The 15,046-nt window shown below is 54.9% G+C and overlaps 1 protein-coding gene across 6 annotated transcripts in view; it reads left to right on the plus strand.

Annotated features, from left to right (window-relative positions):
• Window positions 1-1,369: 1,369 nt before the first annotated feature.
• MED12 (mediator complex subunit 12) overlaps window positions 1,370-15,046 on the plus strand; it is a 78,102-nt gene continuing 64,425 nt past the window's right edge. For 4 of the 6 annotated variants that reach the window (XM_030575459.1, XM_030575460.1, XM_030575463.1 and 1 more), the window contains exons 1-14: window positions 1,371-1,592; window positions 3,620-3,724; window positions 4,680-4,871; window positions 6,139-6,298; window positions 7,759-7,934; window positions 8,120-8,230; window positions 8,756-9,010; window positions 10,465-10,611; window positions 10,998-11,097; window positions 11,455-11,591; window positions 12,673-12,804; window positions 13,297-13,423; window positions 13,835-14,064; window positions 14,507-14,587. In XM_030575459.1, coding sequence (XP_030431319.1) covers window positions 1,494-1,592; window positions 3,620-3,724; window positions 4,680-4,871; window positions 6,139-6,298; window positions 7,759-7,934; window positions 8,120-8,230; window positions 8,756-9,010; window positions 10,465-10,611; window positions 10,998-11,097; window positions 11,455-11,591; window positions 12,673-12,804; window positions 13,297-13,423; window positions 13,835-14,064; window positions 14,507-14,587 — 2,052 coding nt within the window. In that variant the 5' untranslated portion in view covers window positions 1,371-1,493. Of the gene's footprint in view, window positions 1,593-3,619; window positions 3,725-4,679; window positions 4,872-6,138; window positions 6,299-7,758; window positions 7,935-8,119; window positions 8,231-8,755; window positions 9,011-10,464; window positions 10,612-10,997; window positions 11,098-11,454; window positions 11,592-12,672; window positions 12,805-13,296; window positions 13,424-13,834; window positions 14,065-14,506; window positions 14,588-15,046 lie in introns of all 6 variants that reach the window. The other 2 variants (XM_030575465.1, XM_030575461.1) reach the window with 2 other exon arrangements.

Here is a 15,046-nt window from a genome sequence, read left to right on the forward strand (position 1 = left end):
TTCCGCAGCAATTTGGCAGCTGCTCCTTCACTGCAAGAGGGCGTGAGCGACCCACCACCGAAGACCCGGACGAGCCGCCCCAAGCTGCTGCTTGCTGGGCTGGTGCCTGTGGAGGGTCCACTGGTCTCGCGGCTCAGGTGGAGCATCTGCAGCCATGCCTGCGGGAGGTCCACCGGAGCCGCGGGACCAGCGGACCCTCCCAGCCATGCCTGCGGGAGGTCCACCGGAGCCGCGGGACCAGCGGACCCTCCCAGCCATGCCTGCGGGAGGTCCACCGGAGCCGCGGGACCAGCGCACCCTCCCAGCCATGCCTGCGGGAGGTCCACCGGAGCCGCGGGACCAGCGCACCCTCCCAGCCATGCCTGCGGGAGGTCCACCGGAGCCGCGGGACCAGCGGACCCTCCCAGCCATGCCTGCGGGAGGTCCACTGGAGCCGCGGGACCAGCGGACCCTCCCAGCCATGCCTGCGGGAGGTCCACCGGAGCCGCGGGACCGGCAAGTGGCAGGGTGCCCCCCGCGCGGCGAAATGTCTAGAGCCGGCCCTGTTCGGCGGCGGGGGGCCCTGAAGTGCCCCGAAGACCCTCGGCAGGGGCCCGCCGCCGAAGTGCACCCCGCTCTTCGGCGGTAATTCGGTGGCGGGGGTCCTTCCACTCCGACTCCCCCGCCAGCGAAGACCCGGAGCGGAAGAAGCTCCGGGGCCCGGCCCCGCAAGAGTTTTCTGGGGCCCCCGAGCGAGTGAAGGACCCGCTCCAGGGGCCCCGAACAACTCACTCTCGTGGGGGCCCCTGCGGAGCCCGGGGCCAATTGCCCCCCCCGGGCAGCCCTGGGGCCTGGAGCCAGCCCTGGGTGCGGGCTCTGGGTGGCCCTTACCAGGCGGCTCCCAGGGAGCGGCTGGAAGGAGCCTCCCTCCGGCTCCTGCGGGGGGCCGGGGAGGGTCTGCGCTGCCCCCAGCCGCGGCTCCTGGCCCCTGGCAGCGGCGGGGCGGGGCGGGGCACCGGCCCGGGCCCCCCAAGCCCAGGGGGAGATGCCGGCAGGTCCCCGCTCCGCCCTGCGCTCCGGACAACGCCCGCTCGGGCGGTGGGAGAGACGGGTCACGTGGGACGGGGCACGTGGGGCCGCGCCGGGCCGGGCACGAGGCTGCCCAGGCGAGGAAACGAGCGCTGGTCCGCTCGGGAATTTCCGTTAGTGCCGGATGGTGAGTCGGGAAGCTCCGAACTCTCTCGGCAGTTTCCGTGAGTGTCTGGTGCTGGCTCGGGAAGCTCCGGCCTCTCTCGGACGTTTCCGTGAGTGCCAGTTACCGGCTCCGGAAGCTCCGGCCCCGCTCGGACATTTCCGTGAGTGTCTGGTGCCGGCTCGGGAAGCTCCGACCTCGCTCGGCAGTTTCCGTGAGTGCCGGGTGCTGGTTCGGGCCCACTCGGCTGGTTCCGCCGTTCCTTGTTGTGGCCCGGCCGTGTCTCTCCCCCAGCCTCGCCGGCCCCGCCACCCCCCCGGCGATGGCGGCCTTCGGGATCCTGAGCTACGAGCACCGGCCCCTGAAGCGGCCGCGCCTGGGGCCGCCCGACGTCTACCCGCAGGACCCCAAGCAGAAGGAGGTGCGGGCCGGGGCCCCGCTAGAGGGAGCCAGGCTGGGTCGGGGGCGTGACCGGGCCTGGGGGACCCGGCGGTACAGTGTGGGGGATGGGCCCTGTCCCTGAGGGGCCCTGTCCCTGCGGGGTGTGGGGGGATGGGCCCTGTCGCTGAGGGGCCCTGGCCCTGCGGGGTGTGGGGGGATGGGCCCTGTCGCTGAGGGGCCCTGGCCCTGCGGGGTGTGGGGGGATGGGCCCTGTCCCGGGGGATGGGCCCTGTCCCTGCGGGGTGTGGGGGGATGGGCCCTGTCGCTGAGGGGTCCTGTCCCTGCGGGGTGTGGGGGGATGGGCCCTGTCCCGGGGGATGGGCCCTGTCCCTGCGGGGTGTGGGGGGATGGGCCCTGTCGCTGAGGGGTCCTGTCCCTGCGGGGTGTGGGGGGATGGGCCCTGTCGCTGAGGGGCCCTGTCCCTGCGGGGTGTGGGGGGATGGGCCCTGTCACTGAGGGGTCCTGTCCCTGTGGGATGTGTGGGGATGGGCCCTGTTGCTGAAGGGTCCTGTCCCTGTGGGGTGGGGGGGGATGGCCCCTGTGGGGTGTGGGGAGATGGGCCCTGTCGCTGAGGGGTCCTGTCCCTGTGGGATGTGGGGGGATGGGCCCTGTATCTGAGGTGTCCTTTCCCTGTGGGTTGTGTGTGGGGATGGGCCCTGTCGCTGAGGGGCCCTGGCCCTGCGGGGTGTGGGGGGATGGGCCCTGTCGCTGAGGGGCCCTGGCCCTGCGGGGTGTGGGGGGATGGGCCCTGTCCCGGGGGATGGGCCCTGTCCCTGCGGGGTGTGGGGGGATGGGCCCTGTCGCTGAGGGGTCCTGTCCCTGCGGGGTGTGGGGGGATGGGCCCTGTCCCGGGGGATGGGCCCTGTCCCTGCGGGGTGTGGGGGGATGGGCCCTGTCGCTGAGGGGTCCTGTCCCTGTGGGATGTGGGGGGATGGGCCCTGTCCCTGAGGGGCCCTGTCCCTGCGGGGTGTGGGGGGATGGGCCCTGTCGCTGAGGGGCCCTGGCCCTGCGGGGTGTGGGGGGATGGGCCCTGTCGCTGAGGGGCCCTGGCCCTGCGGGGTGTGGGGGGATGGGCCCTGTCCCGGGGGATGGGCCCTGTCCCTGCGGGGTGTGGGGGGATGGGCCCTGTCGCTGAGGGGTCCTGTCCCTGCGGGGTGTGGGGGGATGGGCCCTGTCCCGGGGGATGGGCCCTGTCCCTGCGGGGTGTGGGGGGATGGGCCCTGTCGCTGAGGGGTCCTGTCCCTGCGGGGTGTGGGGGGATGGGCCCTGTCGCTGAGGGGCCCTGTCCCTGCGGGGTGTGGGGGGATGGGCCCTGTCACTGAGGGGTCCTGTCCCTGTGGGATGTGTGGGGATGGGCCCTGTTGCTGAAGGGTCCTGTCCCTGTGGGGTGGGGGGGGATGGCCCCTGTGGGGTGTGGGGAGATGGGCCCTGTCGCTGAGGGGTCCTGTCCCTGTGGGATGTGGGGGGATGGGCCCTGTATCTGAGGTGTCCTTTCCCTGTGGGTTGTGTGTGGGGATGGGCCCTGTCTCTGAGGGGTCCTTTCCCTGTGGGGGGGTGGGGCCCACCGCTGAGGGGTCCTGTGGGTGTGGGGGGATGGGCCCCGTCGCTGAGGGGTCCTGCCCCGGGAGTGTGGTGTGGGGGGGATGGGCCCCGTCGCTGAGGGGTCCTGCCCCGGGAGTGTGGTGTGGGGGGATGGGCCCCGTCGCTGAGGGGTTCTGTCCCCAGGAAGGTGTGGGGATGAGCCCTGTCGCTGAGAGGTTCTGTCCCCAGGAAGGTGTTGGGATGAGCCCCACTGCTGAGGGGATCCTGTCCCTGTGGAGATCAGCGGATGAGGCTGGGAAGTTGCCCTCCCTCACTGAGGGCTGTGGCAGGGACCAGTAGGGGAGGATAACCTCCTTTCTCTCACTATCTAATCCCGTGTCTCCAGGCTGGGCTACTGGCGGAGCTGCATGGCTTGTGTACAGATGCACTGCCATGCAGCATTCCCTTACTCCTTCTCTTGCACAGGATGAGCTCACTGCTTTAAATGTGAAGCAGGGTTTCAATAATCAGCCAGCAGTCTCTGGAGATGAACATGGTACTGCCAAAAATGTCAACTTTAATCCAGCTAAGGTGAGATCTCCGCAGGGCTTTGGGGGCCAAGCCCCACTGCATCGAGTCCCTCTTCCTAGGGTTCCCAGGGGTAGGCCTTGTTCTTAATGATTTCTTCACCCAGACTGGGTGATGATTAGTGTGGTGGTTCTAGATCCTGGCCCACAGCCAGGGTCTTTGGGATAGGAGTTCTAGGGAGGACAGGTTTACACTCTTGTGATGATCTGGCCTATCACTTTCCCAAGGGTAAGCTCTAGGAGTGTCTATCCTCCTTTGTGGTGGTGGGCTGCTGTGTTCCCAAGCTTGGTGGGAGAGTAGGCTGCTCAGCTCCTGACCCACAGTGTTGGTGATGTGGTGGCAGAGCTTTATCCACAGCTGTTGATAACTAGTACCTAGGTGCCCCATCCTGACAGGTCACTGGCTCGCATGAGCTGCAAATTAAGTAGGAGGTTAGAACATCGGTATTGGCTTGATGCAGGGACATTGATGTGGTGAATAAGAAGTTGTATGTTTGGAAGACAGACTTCTCTGTTGATGCAAACACGAAGCTGGGAGTCATGAGATGCCTGGGCCTCAGTTTGGCCTCCTGTACAATGCGTTACCTCCCACTGATATCCTCAGATGGAAGGCCATCGGGAAATGCCAAATGTTGGGTTCTTCTGCCAAATAATTAGAGACGTTCATTCCAGCAGTGCTAAAACCAGGCTATTTTAGCGCTGCAATTCAGAAGTTCCCTTATTGAGGTAGGCTCAGTCCTGCTGCAGATAGTCGTCTTGTTGACTGAAGCAAAGGGAGCCCTTGGCTGTTTTTGGTGATTGGGTTTTGGAAGTTCACGCTGATGAGACTTTGGGGATAATAGGAAATGTTTGTAACTAATTAATAAAGCCAAGCCTCTCCCAGAGACTGACAAGGGGTTAGTGTGTAGCTCACAGAACCCAGTTCTGTGAGAGGCTTCTTACCCTTTTCTCTTTTTCAGATTAGTTCAAATTTTAGCAGCATTATTGCAGAGAAGCTGCGCTGCAACACGCTGCCTGACACGGGAAGACGGAAACCTCAGGTGAACCAGAAGGATAACTTCTGGCTGGTGACGGCACGCTCTCAGAGTGCCATAAACAACTGGTTCACAGATCTGTCTGGAACTAAGCCCCTTACTCACCTAGCTAAAAAGGTATGTTGCAGGTGAGGCTGCAAAGAAAGGTAGAAGATGTGCTGCCCGAGCTCTTCCCTCACCTGGTTTTTTGGGTATTTTCTGTTTTTGAGGACAGCAGTGGAGGTTTTGCGGTTAGAAGAGGTTGTTCTCTCTCCACATCAGATTGGTTATAGTTCTCAGAATGTGTGTCCAGGACTCATCTTGGGCTGTAGAGCTAAGGTTCCCAGTTATTCAGAGACGAGGCTAAACTTTGTCTCATGGCATGTAGAGCTTGAATGTTTCATTTGAATTTTGATTGGTTTTAAGGGAACTATTTCCCAGCAGGGAAGAGAAGCTACGGCTCCACGCCTGCCAGGGACAAAGAACTCTGGGGCTGCAGACGCTGGTGTTCTCAGTCCCCAGCAGGTGCGGGGCCAACCTAGTGCCCAGCAGAGAAGAGAATCTGGGGCCCTGCGCCTGCTGGGGACAGAGTACTCCAGGGCTGCAGGCACTGGTGTTCTCTGTCCTCGTGGCTTTTCTCCAGCTTCTCTCTATATTCATATATTATGTAATATTAAATATGTTTTTTGTATTATTTAATGTACAATACAAAATAAGCCTTGAAAAATTGTTGGCACTTGCCACGCTCTTCTGAAAACATGAATGTGCTACTGGTCACAAAAAGGTTGGGGACCACTGGTGTATAATGTAGAGGCTAGAGCAGAGGTAATCAATTTATTTTTTGTCAAGGTCCAAATTTCTTAGTCCAGGTATAATCAAGGTCCACGCTCCAGAGAAAATAATAAAACAACAACAACAATGATAATAAATAAATAAAAAGTTTTCAGGGTCCGTTCAAAAGCATCTGGTGGTCTGAATTTGGCCCATGGTCTGCCTATTGACTACCTCTGGGCTAGAGTTTGCCAGGTCCTAGAGTTCAGGGCCCCTGCGGGTAAAAGTCAGTTTTCACAGGCTGTTAGTGTGTCTTTTGTACTTATACACTTCTTGACTTGTTATCCACCTTCCCTTAAGAACTGTGTTTATGACAGACTTGCCTCTTTGCAATGCCTTTCCCCAGTTTCCTGCTTCATTTCTCATGTGTTGCACTGCAGCTCTGGTGCTGTTGCCTGCTGACCCAGGAAAATGTTCTTTATGTTGTAACTGCCCTGATGGAATGGCACAAGCTATGTGATACTTAGTTTGTGCACGGTTGTCCAGGCACAAGGGTGGTAGTGGATGTTACTCTGGGGTGATTCCTTTCTGGATCCTCAGACGCAAGCTTTTCCCTTTTTCTGCCCTGTTCTAGGTACCCATCTTTAGTAAGAAGGAGGAGGTCTTTGGTTACTTGGCAAAATACACTGTTCCAGTGATGAGAGCAGCCTGGCTGATCAAAATGACTTGCGCCTACTATGCTGCCATCACAGAAACTAAGGTGAAAAAACGGCATGTCATTGATCCCTTTATTGGTAAGTGCCTTGAGTGGAGTCTTGTCCTTTTCCCTACCAGGCACTTCCTCAATAGAATAGTAGTTGTTAAGGATGAAAAAGATCTATTTGGCCACATCTGCCCTAGCCGGGAGGCTATATGCAGTGTATGCAGCCAGGATGTGTCCCAGGATGTTAGAGAGACAAGGTGGGTGAGGTGACCTGAAAAAGAGCTCTCTTTGGCTCAAAAGCTTGTCTCTCTCACCCACAAAAGTTGTCCCAATAAAATATATTACCTCACCCACCTTATCTTTCTAGCCAGGAGGGGGCAGCACAGGCTTCCTTCTACTGGATCATGACTGCTGTTTTCATCCTTCTAGTGACATCCCAGGCAATGGGGCTTCAACCTGTTCCCTTGGACAACAGACAAATACATCTTCCTGAGAACGAATATTTTCTGATAGTCTTTCACAGTTCACTCTCATGACTCCTCCTTACACCCTGTGTGTTCCTCTCCTGAACAACCCCATTCCCTCCTTGGTGTTTACACCTTTAACATATTTGTGGACTCTTATGTCTGCCCTTAGGTGTGTCTTAGCCAAGCTGCATTTCCCCACAGAATCTCGTTCTGTTATTTCCTGCATGTTTCCAGCCTCGCTGGGCCTCTTTGGATCGTGGCTCTGGCCTCTGTGGAGTTTCAGGATCCTTTCAATTAGCAGCATACGGGAAAGCCTGTCTGATATGGTTTATACTGCTGCCCATCACAATAGTATCTGAGCACTTTCCACTTTAAAGAAATAGTAGGAGAGACTTCATGAAGTCGCTGCTCCTCTCTCTTTCTGGGACAAAGACTACACTCTAGCTTTTTTATTTTATTGGGTTGGTTGATTAATATGTTTGTTTACATAGTTTTGTTTTATTTAATCTCCTGATCTCCTCTGGAAGTTTTTTCCACAACTCAGCCCCTTCAAGCATGCTTTATTCCCAGCTCTCACCTGTCTTGTCCTGGGCTTTTGTGATCTGAATCATCCCAGAGGAGCCAAAATATCTGAACAGTTCATGGAATTAAATTTGGACTTAATAAAGTATGTCCCAGCTACATTTAATTGCTTTGAAGATTAAGACCAAGGCCTTGAACATGTTGCTGACCCCATCTCTCAAATCACTAATGGGGATGCTACATCAGGCTGTCCTGACTCTGTCCTCTCCTGTTTCCCTCCATCCCATTGCTCTTGCCAGATCTTCAACAAAGTCGTTTAAGGAATCTTCCTTCCTAACGAACTGCTGTCCTGTATTTTGTGTTAAAGACCTGCTTTAAAATGCAGTTCAGAATTTGTCTCTTGTTCTCCACCTTTCCCTGGAACCCACAGGTGTATCTCTTTCCTTGTGGTTTTTCTTCTATCACAGGAACTCTTTGACTCTCCCGCCCCCTGCCTGGGTCAGCCCTCTCCCATTCCTCTTCCTGTTTACCTACTCACTGATGACTGTCTTCTTCGTTCCAGAGTGGACACAGATCATCACCAAATACCTGTCAGAGCAGCTGCAGAGGATTTCTGAGTTCTATAGGCAGCTCTCTGGGCAAGGTTGTGGTTCACCATCTGGGCCCATGCCGCAGGAAGTGGAGCACGCTTTGAAACAATGGGACTACAATGAGAAACTGGCTATGTTCATGTTCCAGGTGAGATGTTGAAGGGAGCTGCTGGCTGGTGTAGGGTTTGCAAGGGATACTCAAGGCTCAGAAGTAATTTGTTTTTGCAAAATGTATTACCATCCCTGAATCGCTGGGTGGCCCAGCAGGAGGAATAGGGGTAGAATAGCTCCAGGATGTGCTTCCTTTGGTCCTCTCACTCTGTCTGTCTCCAGGACGGGATGCTGGACAGACATGAATTCCTTACCTGGGTGCTTGAATGCTTTGAGAAGATACGACCAGGAGAAGATGAATTGTTGAAACTGCTCTTACCTCTGCTGCTGCGGGTGAGAATTACTTCTTCCAGCACAGCTCTGGGGAACACTAGCCACCTTGCACTAGCCTGGGGTGTTTTCTCAGCTGAGTGCCATCCCCCCTACATTAGCCACCAGCTATCAGAAGGGAATGCTGCTTATCCCACTACTTTCTGCTACTGCAGGGGGTTTTGTTCCTGCTCCTTGTCCCTGCCTTACCTATAACAGCTGGACTCTGGATGGTAGTAGTGTGTTCACTGGATGAAACTGAATAGACATGGCTTTTCTCTTCTGCTCTCATAGCTGGTTCCAGCTAGACCCCCAAGCACCTGAGAAGGCAGGGACTGGGTGCATTGAGATCAGTGGAGATGTTGCCCATGGTGCTCTGTGAATCTCACTGGTGCTTAAGTGACATTGTGATGACATTTTTCCCAAGGGTTCCCTTTGCTCTGGGCGAGGCTGTGGCCCTATCCGTGAGGCATGACTGCACAGCATTGTGCTCTGGGGACTTCTCTAGTGTTGCTTGGAACTGGGATGGTTTTTCCTTCTTCCCCACAGTACTCTGGAGAGTTCGTGCAGTCTGCATACCTGTCCAGGCGCTTGGCCTACTTCTGTACCCGCAGGCTTGCCATGCAGCTGGATGGCACGGGTGGGCACCTGCCCCACATCCTGTCCGCACAGACGGGAGCTGCCCTCCCTTCAACACCTGCCCCTCAACCGGCTGCAGGAAATCCTCCCCCTAGTCCCTTCAGTGACTTGCTGCTCTGTCCCCAACACCGCCCGGTGGTATTTGGGCTCAGCTGCATTCTACAGGTAGGGTTTTGCTGGGTTCATATCAGTGGTGAAGGAGGCTGGAGCTCTGATTGGTCAACAGAAGACATTCTGGTTAAAATGTTAGTATGATGCAAAATCAGCATAGTACATACTAGAAACTGGCTGGCTGGTAGAACGGGAAATCATCACCAAAAGAGTGTGTTTCTAGTTGGATCCCACAGACATCCATTGTTGGCCCAATACTATCTAATATTTTTATCAGTGATCATTCCTGGTAAACTTTGTAGGTGACACAGATTAGTTGAGATGGTAAATAATGATGTTGGGTCCCTGGGCGCAATATACAGTTTTGAATATGGCAAAATACAAGGTTTTGCATCTGGGAATGCAGAATATAGGTCTCAGTTGAAGGATGAGGGACTTTGTTCTGGAAAGCAGGACTTGGAAAAGGACTTAAAGATCGGACTTAATATAGGCCTAGGGAGGTGGTGTTACCTCTCTATATAGCATTGGTAAGTCCATTACTGGGATGCTGTGTCCTGTTCTGGTGCCCACACTTTAAAAAGGTTGTTGAAAAACTGGAAGCGGTTTAGAGACAAGCCATAGTGATTAGAAGAGTGGAAAGCCTGCCTTGCAGTGAATGACTGAAGGAGGTCAGACTTTTTAGCTTACTGAAAAGTATGTTAAAAGAAAGGTGTCTTGATCATAGTCTATCAGTATCTACCTGGATGCGGAGAAGATTTCTGATAGCAGATGGCTCTTTCATCTAGCAGACAAAGGCAGAACAAGATTCAATGATTGGAAGTTGCATCTTGATAAATTCAAACTGCAAGTCTGGCATAAATTAACCATTGGAACAAGTTAGCTAGGGATGTGGTAGATTGTCCATCACTTGGAGTCCTTATATCAAGGCTTGTTGTCTTTCTAAAAGAGCAACTGAAGTCCTGGGCTTGGTGCGGGAATCCCTTGGTGAAATACTTTGTCCTGTATTATGTGGGCTGTCTGACTATGGAACCTGTGTAGCAATGAATAAGAAACCCTGGGGCTCCAGGATTTGGGCTACATGTATCCCCCATCACGCTTCTGATTTATTTTCTAGTGAGTCCTTTCTGTGTCATTAATGTAACTTGCATGGCCGGGCTAACCGGGGAAATTCACGTGGTGTTATTGTGGGTCTTTATGAGCTGCATGCACCAGCTTCTTACTAGCCTAAGGCAATTTGGAGTTTTGGCCTTGGCTACTTAAACGTGTCTAGACTAAGTAAGCCAGTGCAGTAAATGCTGGGTAGCTTCCTGCGTGGAGAGAGGGCACCTCTGTACCTGAGCGCACACTCCAGCCTCGAAGCTCTTTCAGATGGGAGCCTATTCATAGGTGTGGTGAGGCTGAGGCTGGGGAGTATCTGTACAACCTGGGAACAGCCCTGCAGAGTGCGCTTGGACTCAGGAGTCAGGCTTGGATATGCTTAGTGCTTTTGCTTTGGCTGTCTGCTGCAGAGTATCATCCTGTGCTGCCCAAGTGCTCTGGTCTGGCATTACTCCTTGACTGACAGCAGGATAAAGACTGGCTCTCCACTGGACCATCTGCCTATTGCCCCCTCCAACCTTCCCATGCCTGGGGGGAACTCGGCCTTCACCCAGCAGGTGAGCAGCTTTCAAAGGAGGGAGTGTTGGGGGCCCAGGATGTTAGCCGTACCCCAGTCCATTCAGGCTTATCTCTCTCCATATTAAGCAGCAGCACTTCTGGCTGTGCTCCTGCCACTGCTGAGCCTGAGCGGTTGAGGCACTGAGAGATGCAGGAGGCCTTTCCTTCCTTTGTGCTGCAAGAAGGGCACCCATGGACCTGGGAAGTGGGTAGAATCTCTTGTGCCTGAGGCAGCCAGTGCACCACTTGGGGATGGGTGACGTCTCTCTCGCCTTGTGCCTCAGGCAGGGCAGCTGGCATTCCCTGGGTTCTGCTGGCAGCTCTCTGTGCTGCAAGTTTATTCTGGCCACCCTTGCATGTATTTATGGAATTTCTTTGCCTTTAGGTTCGGGCGAAGCTCCGTGAGATTGAGCAGCAGATAAAGGAGCGTGGCCAGGCTGTTGAGGTCCGCTGGTCATTTGACAAGTGCCAGGAAACCACTGCAGGTAACTTACTGCAGGATTTGCAGTCTTTTCTCCCTATCCCTAGCATCAGATGTGTTAGTCTGAGCCAGTGCCCTAAGGAGCTCCATGTCCAGTCATCCTCTCTTTGGCTTGTCGCTTGTTTCTGCTCATTTGACCACCGTGAGAAGAACGCAGATGGATCTTGCTCTTTTCCAGGCTCAGAGCCTTGTGGGGATCAGGCCTACACCCCGCTCCCAACCACAGGTTGTGTCTCCTGTCTCCCGTGCTCTGAGCTCGCAGAGATTTGGGGCTTTGCCTTCTGTGTTCTGAGGTCTGTGATACCAGTTGCCCAAATGCTTTCTCACGCACACTGCCCTTTCCTTCCCTGTCTTGCTCCAGGGTTCACTATCGGCCGGGTTCTGCACACTTTGGAAGTTCTGGACAGTCACAGCTTTGAGAGATCTGACTTCAGCAACTCTTTGGATTCCCTGTACAACAGGATATTTGGGCTGGGACCAAGCAAAGACAGTCATGAGGTGGGTGATGGGCCACACTGGTGATGCCCTGTGCTGATGCAGGTGCCAGTTTAGGGGGGTTGTTCTTTTTCAGGTTTATGTCCAGCTGGCACCATGAGGGAACTAGCTACTTGGGTGGTGCATGAAAAATGGTCCATTGCAGACAAGACATTGGAACTCTATTGAAGGGGGTGTCTGTGCAGCCCTGGGTTAGGGAGAGAGCCCATGTAGAGAAAGTGAGGTGTGCATTGTGAGAGCCTATGGTAAGGGCTACCTGTATTTCTGAGGGAGGGGAAGCCTGTGCAGGCATGGGGGAGGTGGTGTCTGGTGCTGCTGAGTAGCATTCCGTACAGCTGACAATGACTGTCCTGAGCAGAGGCATAGCCCCAGCCCTCTGTGAAATGGGAATTGTCTTTGACGAGGGGGTGGTTTCTTTGATCTGTAAAAACATGCTGTATAAATACACGAAAACCAAATGTTAAACAACCCATCCAGGAAATGACAACTCGTGTTAATACCGGGTGTGGGGGTGGGGGAGGGGAAGCTGTGCCGGGAGCTTCCAAGGGCATGACTTTGGTCCTGCTGGATTCAGGGCCACAGGCTGCTCTTTGGGATCCAGGAGCTGCTAGGTCATGCTTTTTTACCACAACTGAGCATGGAAAGTAGCATGTCTTGGATAGCTGGGACCCAAACGACTAGAGGTTTGGAGGTCGGTCGGTCAGTCAGTCAGTATCAGCACCCATAAGCAAACTGGGATCCAAGGCAGTCTCTGAAGGGCTGGGGTAATGTGCTTGGTGAGCTTGGACCCAGCCTGACCCCAAAAAGGAGGAATTCCATGAAGAAAGCCCTGCTTTGGGATTTCCCAGGGGTGTGTGGTGCAGTTCCCCCTCTGTGTGGTCTGCATGAAACATGGAAACCCCGTTTCAGACTCTGGCTTGGTGTGTGTTCTGTGTGTACTGGGAAGAGAGGAGTAGAGCAGATTCCAGGCTGGTTGGCTTCCTGCTGATCACCTTCCTTTGTGTCCTGACTGCCTGTGTCCACAAGAGCAGTTGAACTCTTACTTGTGGTTCAGTGCTTCACCATCATGCCTGTGTTCTGACAGATCTCTTCAGATGATGACGCAGTGGTGGCCTTGCTGTGTGAGTGGGCTGTGAGCTGTAAGCGCTCTGGCCGCCACAGGGCTATGGTTGTGGCTAAACTGCTGGAAAAGCGGCAAGCGGAGATAGAGGCTGAGGTGAGTCCTTGTCCCTGCTGGACCCTGGAAGTCTTTGAACAGCAGCTAATAGTTGGAACGAGAACAGTAGTTGCTGAGTTGGTCACTGGGGATAAAGCATGCGTGACCTTCTCCAAAGAAGAGCTCTCCCATAACTATGTAGTGAGGTTGTGTCTCTAGAACTGATATGCGGAAGCCTGCTAGCTGAGTATTGGAGGCCAAAAGCCTTTTGGTGCTAGTGCCTTTGGCATGAACATTTACTTTGACCAATAGTAGGCCAGAGACCACCCCACTGTATGGGACTGCTCTATGTGTCTCTCGGGTTCTCTGGAGCACAGATACAGAAGCACTAGGTCTCCTCAGAGGCTGTGCATAGTGGGTTATGGGAAGGTTCCGTGGGACTGGCTTTCTCCAATGGGGGGAGGTTCTCTCTAAAAAGACAATGTCTGTCTTTGGGAGTGGGGGACACTGAGTTCTCCTGGCAGCAGCCTGTATTCATGTCTCTCTCTACAGAGATGTGGGGACTCTGAAGTTGTGGATGAGAAAGGCTCCATCTCCTCAGGTTCCCTCTCAGCAGCCAGCACACCTGTCTTCCAGGACGTCCTCATGCAGTTCCTCGACACTCAGGCTCCCGTGCTAAGTACGTAACAAGAACTCGCTAATGTCCAGCCTTACCTCTCCCTTGAGCCCTGGTCATACCCAAGAGTCTCACTTGGACTCTGGAGAGGAGGGGATGCAGCCCGGAGGGCAAGACGTAGAAAGGGATGAGGAAATGTAACTGCTGCTGAGACTAACTGGAGAGGAGGCCAAGCATTTAGTTGCTGCCTCTGCCAGCTGTGTGCTCTGGCCTTGATCCCCACTGTGCTTTCCTAGCCCTGCCTTGAATCCTGCCGGGTGGTTGAGGGGCCTCTAGAAAACTCTACCTCTAGCCCTGCAAAAGGACATCCCTGGGTTAGATATTGGGCAGGTGGCCAGTGTTGCTCAGAGCAGTGCTGGAGGGAGGACTCTGTAGTGCCACCTGCTCCTTCATGTGCCGTTGCTGTGTCTCCAGCGGACCCAGGGAATGAAAGTGAGAAGGTGGAGTTCTTCAACCTGGTGCTGCTGTTCTGTGAGCTGATCCGACATGACGTCTTCTCTCACAACATCTATATGTGCACACTCATCTCCCGGGGTGACCTGGCCATGGACTCGCATGGGCCCCGCCCTCCCTCACCCTTTGATGACCCTGCCGAGGAGCATGACAGAAAGGAGGGGATGGGCAACAGTGGCATCAAGCTGGAGGTAAGGAACACCAACTCTCATGGCCCCTTCCCAAGTGCTCCTTCCTGAGTGTCCTGACGTCCTGGACTTGTCCCCTGCAAAGTACCTACACTTGCCACCTGCCTTCTCCCTCCCCCCAAGGCTAATCCTATAAAACTTCAGCCCAAAGGTGAAGAGTTAAATTCTAAGCTGCTGAAAAGGGCCTGTGGCATGGAGAAGGCTCTGGAGCCATGATTCTATCGCTCATGCCATGCAGCCCAGCTCTAATAAGACAGCATGTAATAAGCTACTCAGGGTTTGAAAACCAAAGGGGCATTAACCGTGTGGCTGACACAGGCACTGCCAGAGGGGGGCTCATTCTGCCTGGGCTGTAGGCTGGACAATGCCGTGGGGAAACTCTGAGGTGCACACGTTTCCTAGTGCAGTGTGGAGAATTAATGGCTCCCCTTGTTTATGGCCCCAGGACACCGGCCTCTCGGAGTCCATGGATATTGATCATAGCTCCAGCGTGCTGTTTGATGACATGGAGAAGACTGATTTCTCGGTACGTTCCTGTTTTCCTATCCTACCTGGTGCTCGGTGAGTACTCAGGTATGCTTGGTTGGGCACCTTGGCAATGTGGAGGTTCATCAACTTGCTGCTGGGTGCATTCCGTCCTCTATGGAATTGAAGGGCCTGGCCAAAAGGACTTGTGTCTTGCAGATGGTTGGGGCTGTATGGTAGACACAACTTGCCTGTGAATGCTCTTGAGTAGCGTGGTACAGAGCATGTAAGCAGGCTAGGATCCAGCTGTGTAGCCAGGTGTGCCATTCCATGAATTTCCTCCTTGGTAGGGTTGACACTACCCCAAGAGCTAGGAGGTGAGGCCAGTTGCTTATCACTTGGAATGGTGAGGGAGCAGGACGTGAGAGTGACATTCCTGAGAGGCAGTGCAGAGTATGGAGGGTGAAAGTGGCGAAAGGATGGTGACATTGAGACTCTTGCTTACCTGGGATAAGAGATG

Source organism: Gopherus evgoodei, chromosome 9 (assembly GCF_007399415.2).
Source record: "Gopherus evgoodei ecotype Sinaloan lineage chromosome 9, rGopEvg1_v1.p, whole genome shotgun sequence".
Classification (NCBI taxonomy): domain Eukaryota; kingdom Metazoa; phylum Chordata; order Testudines; family Testudinidae; genus Gopherus; species Gopherus evgoodei.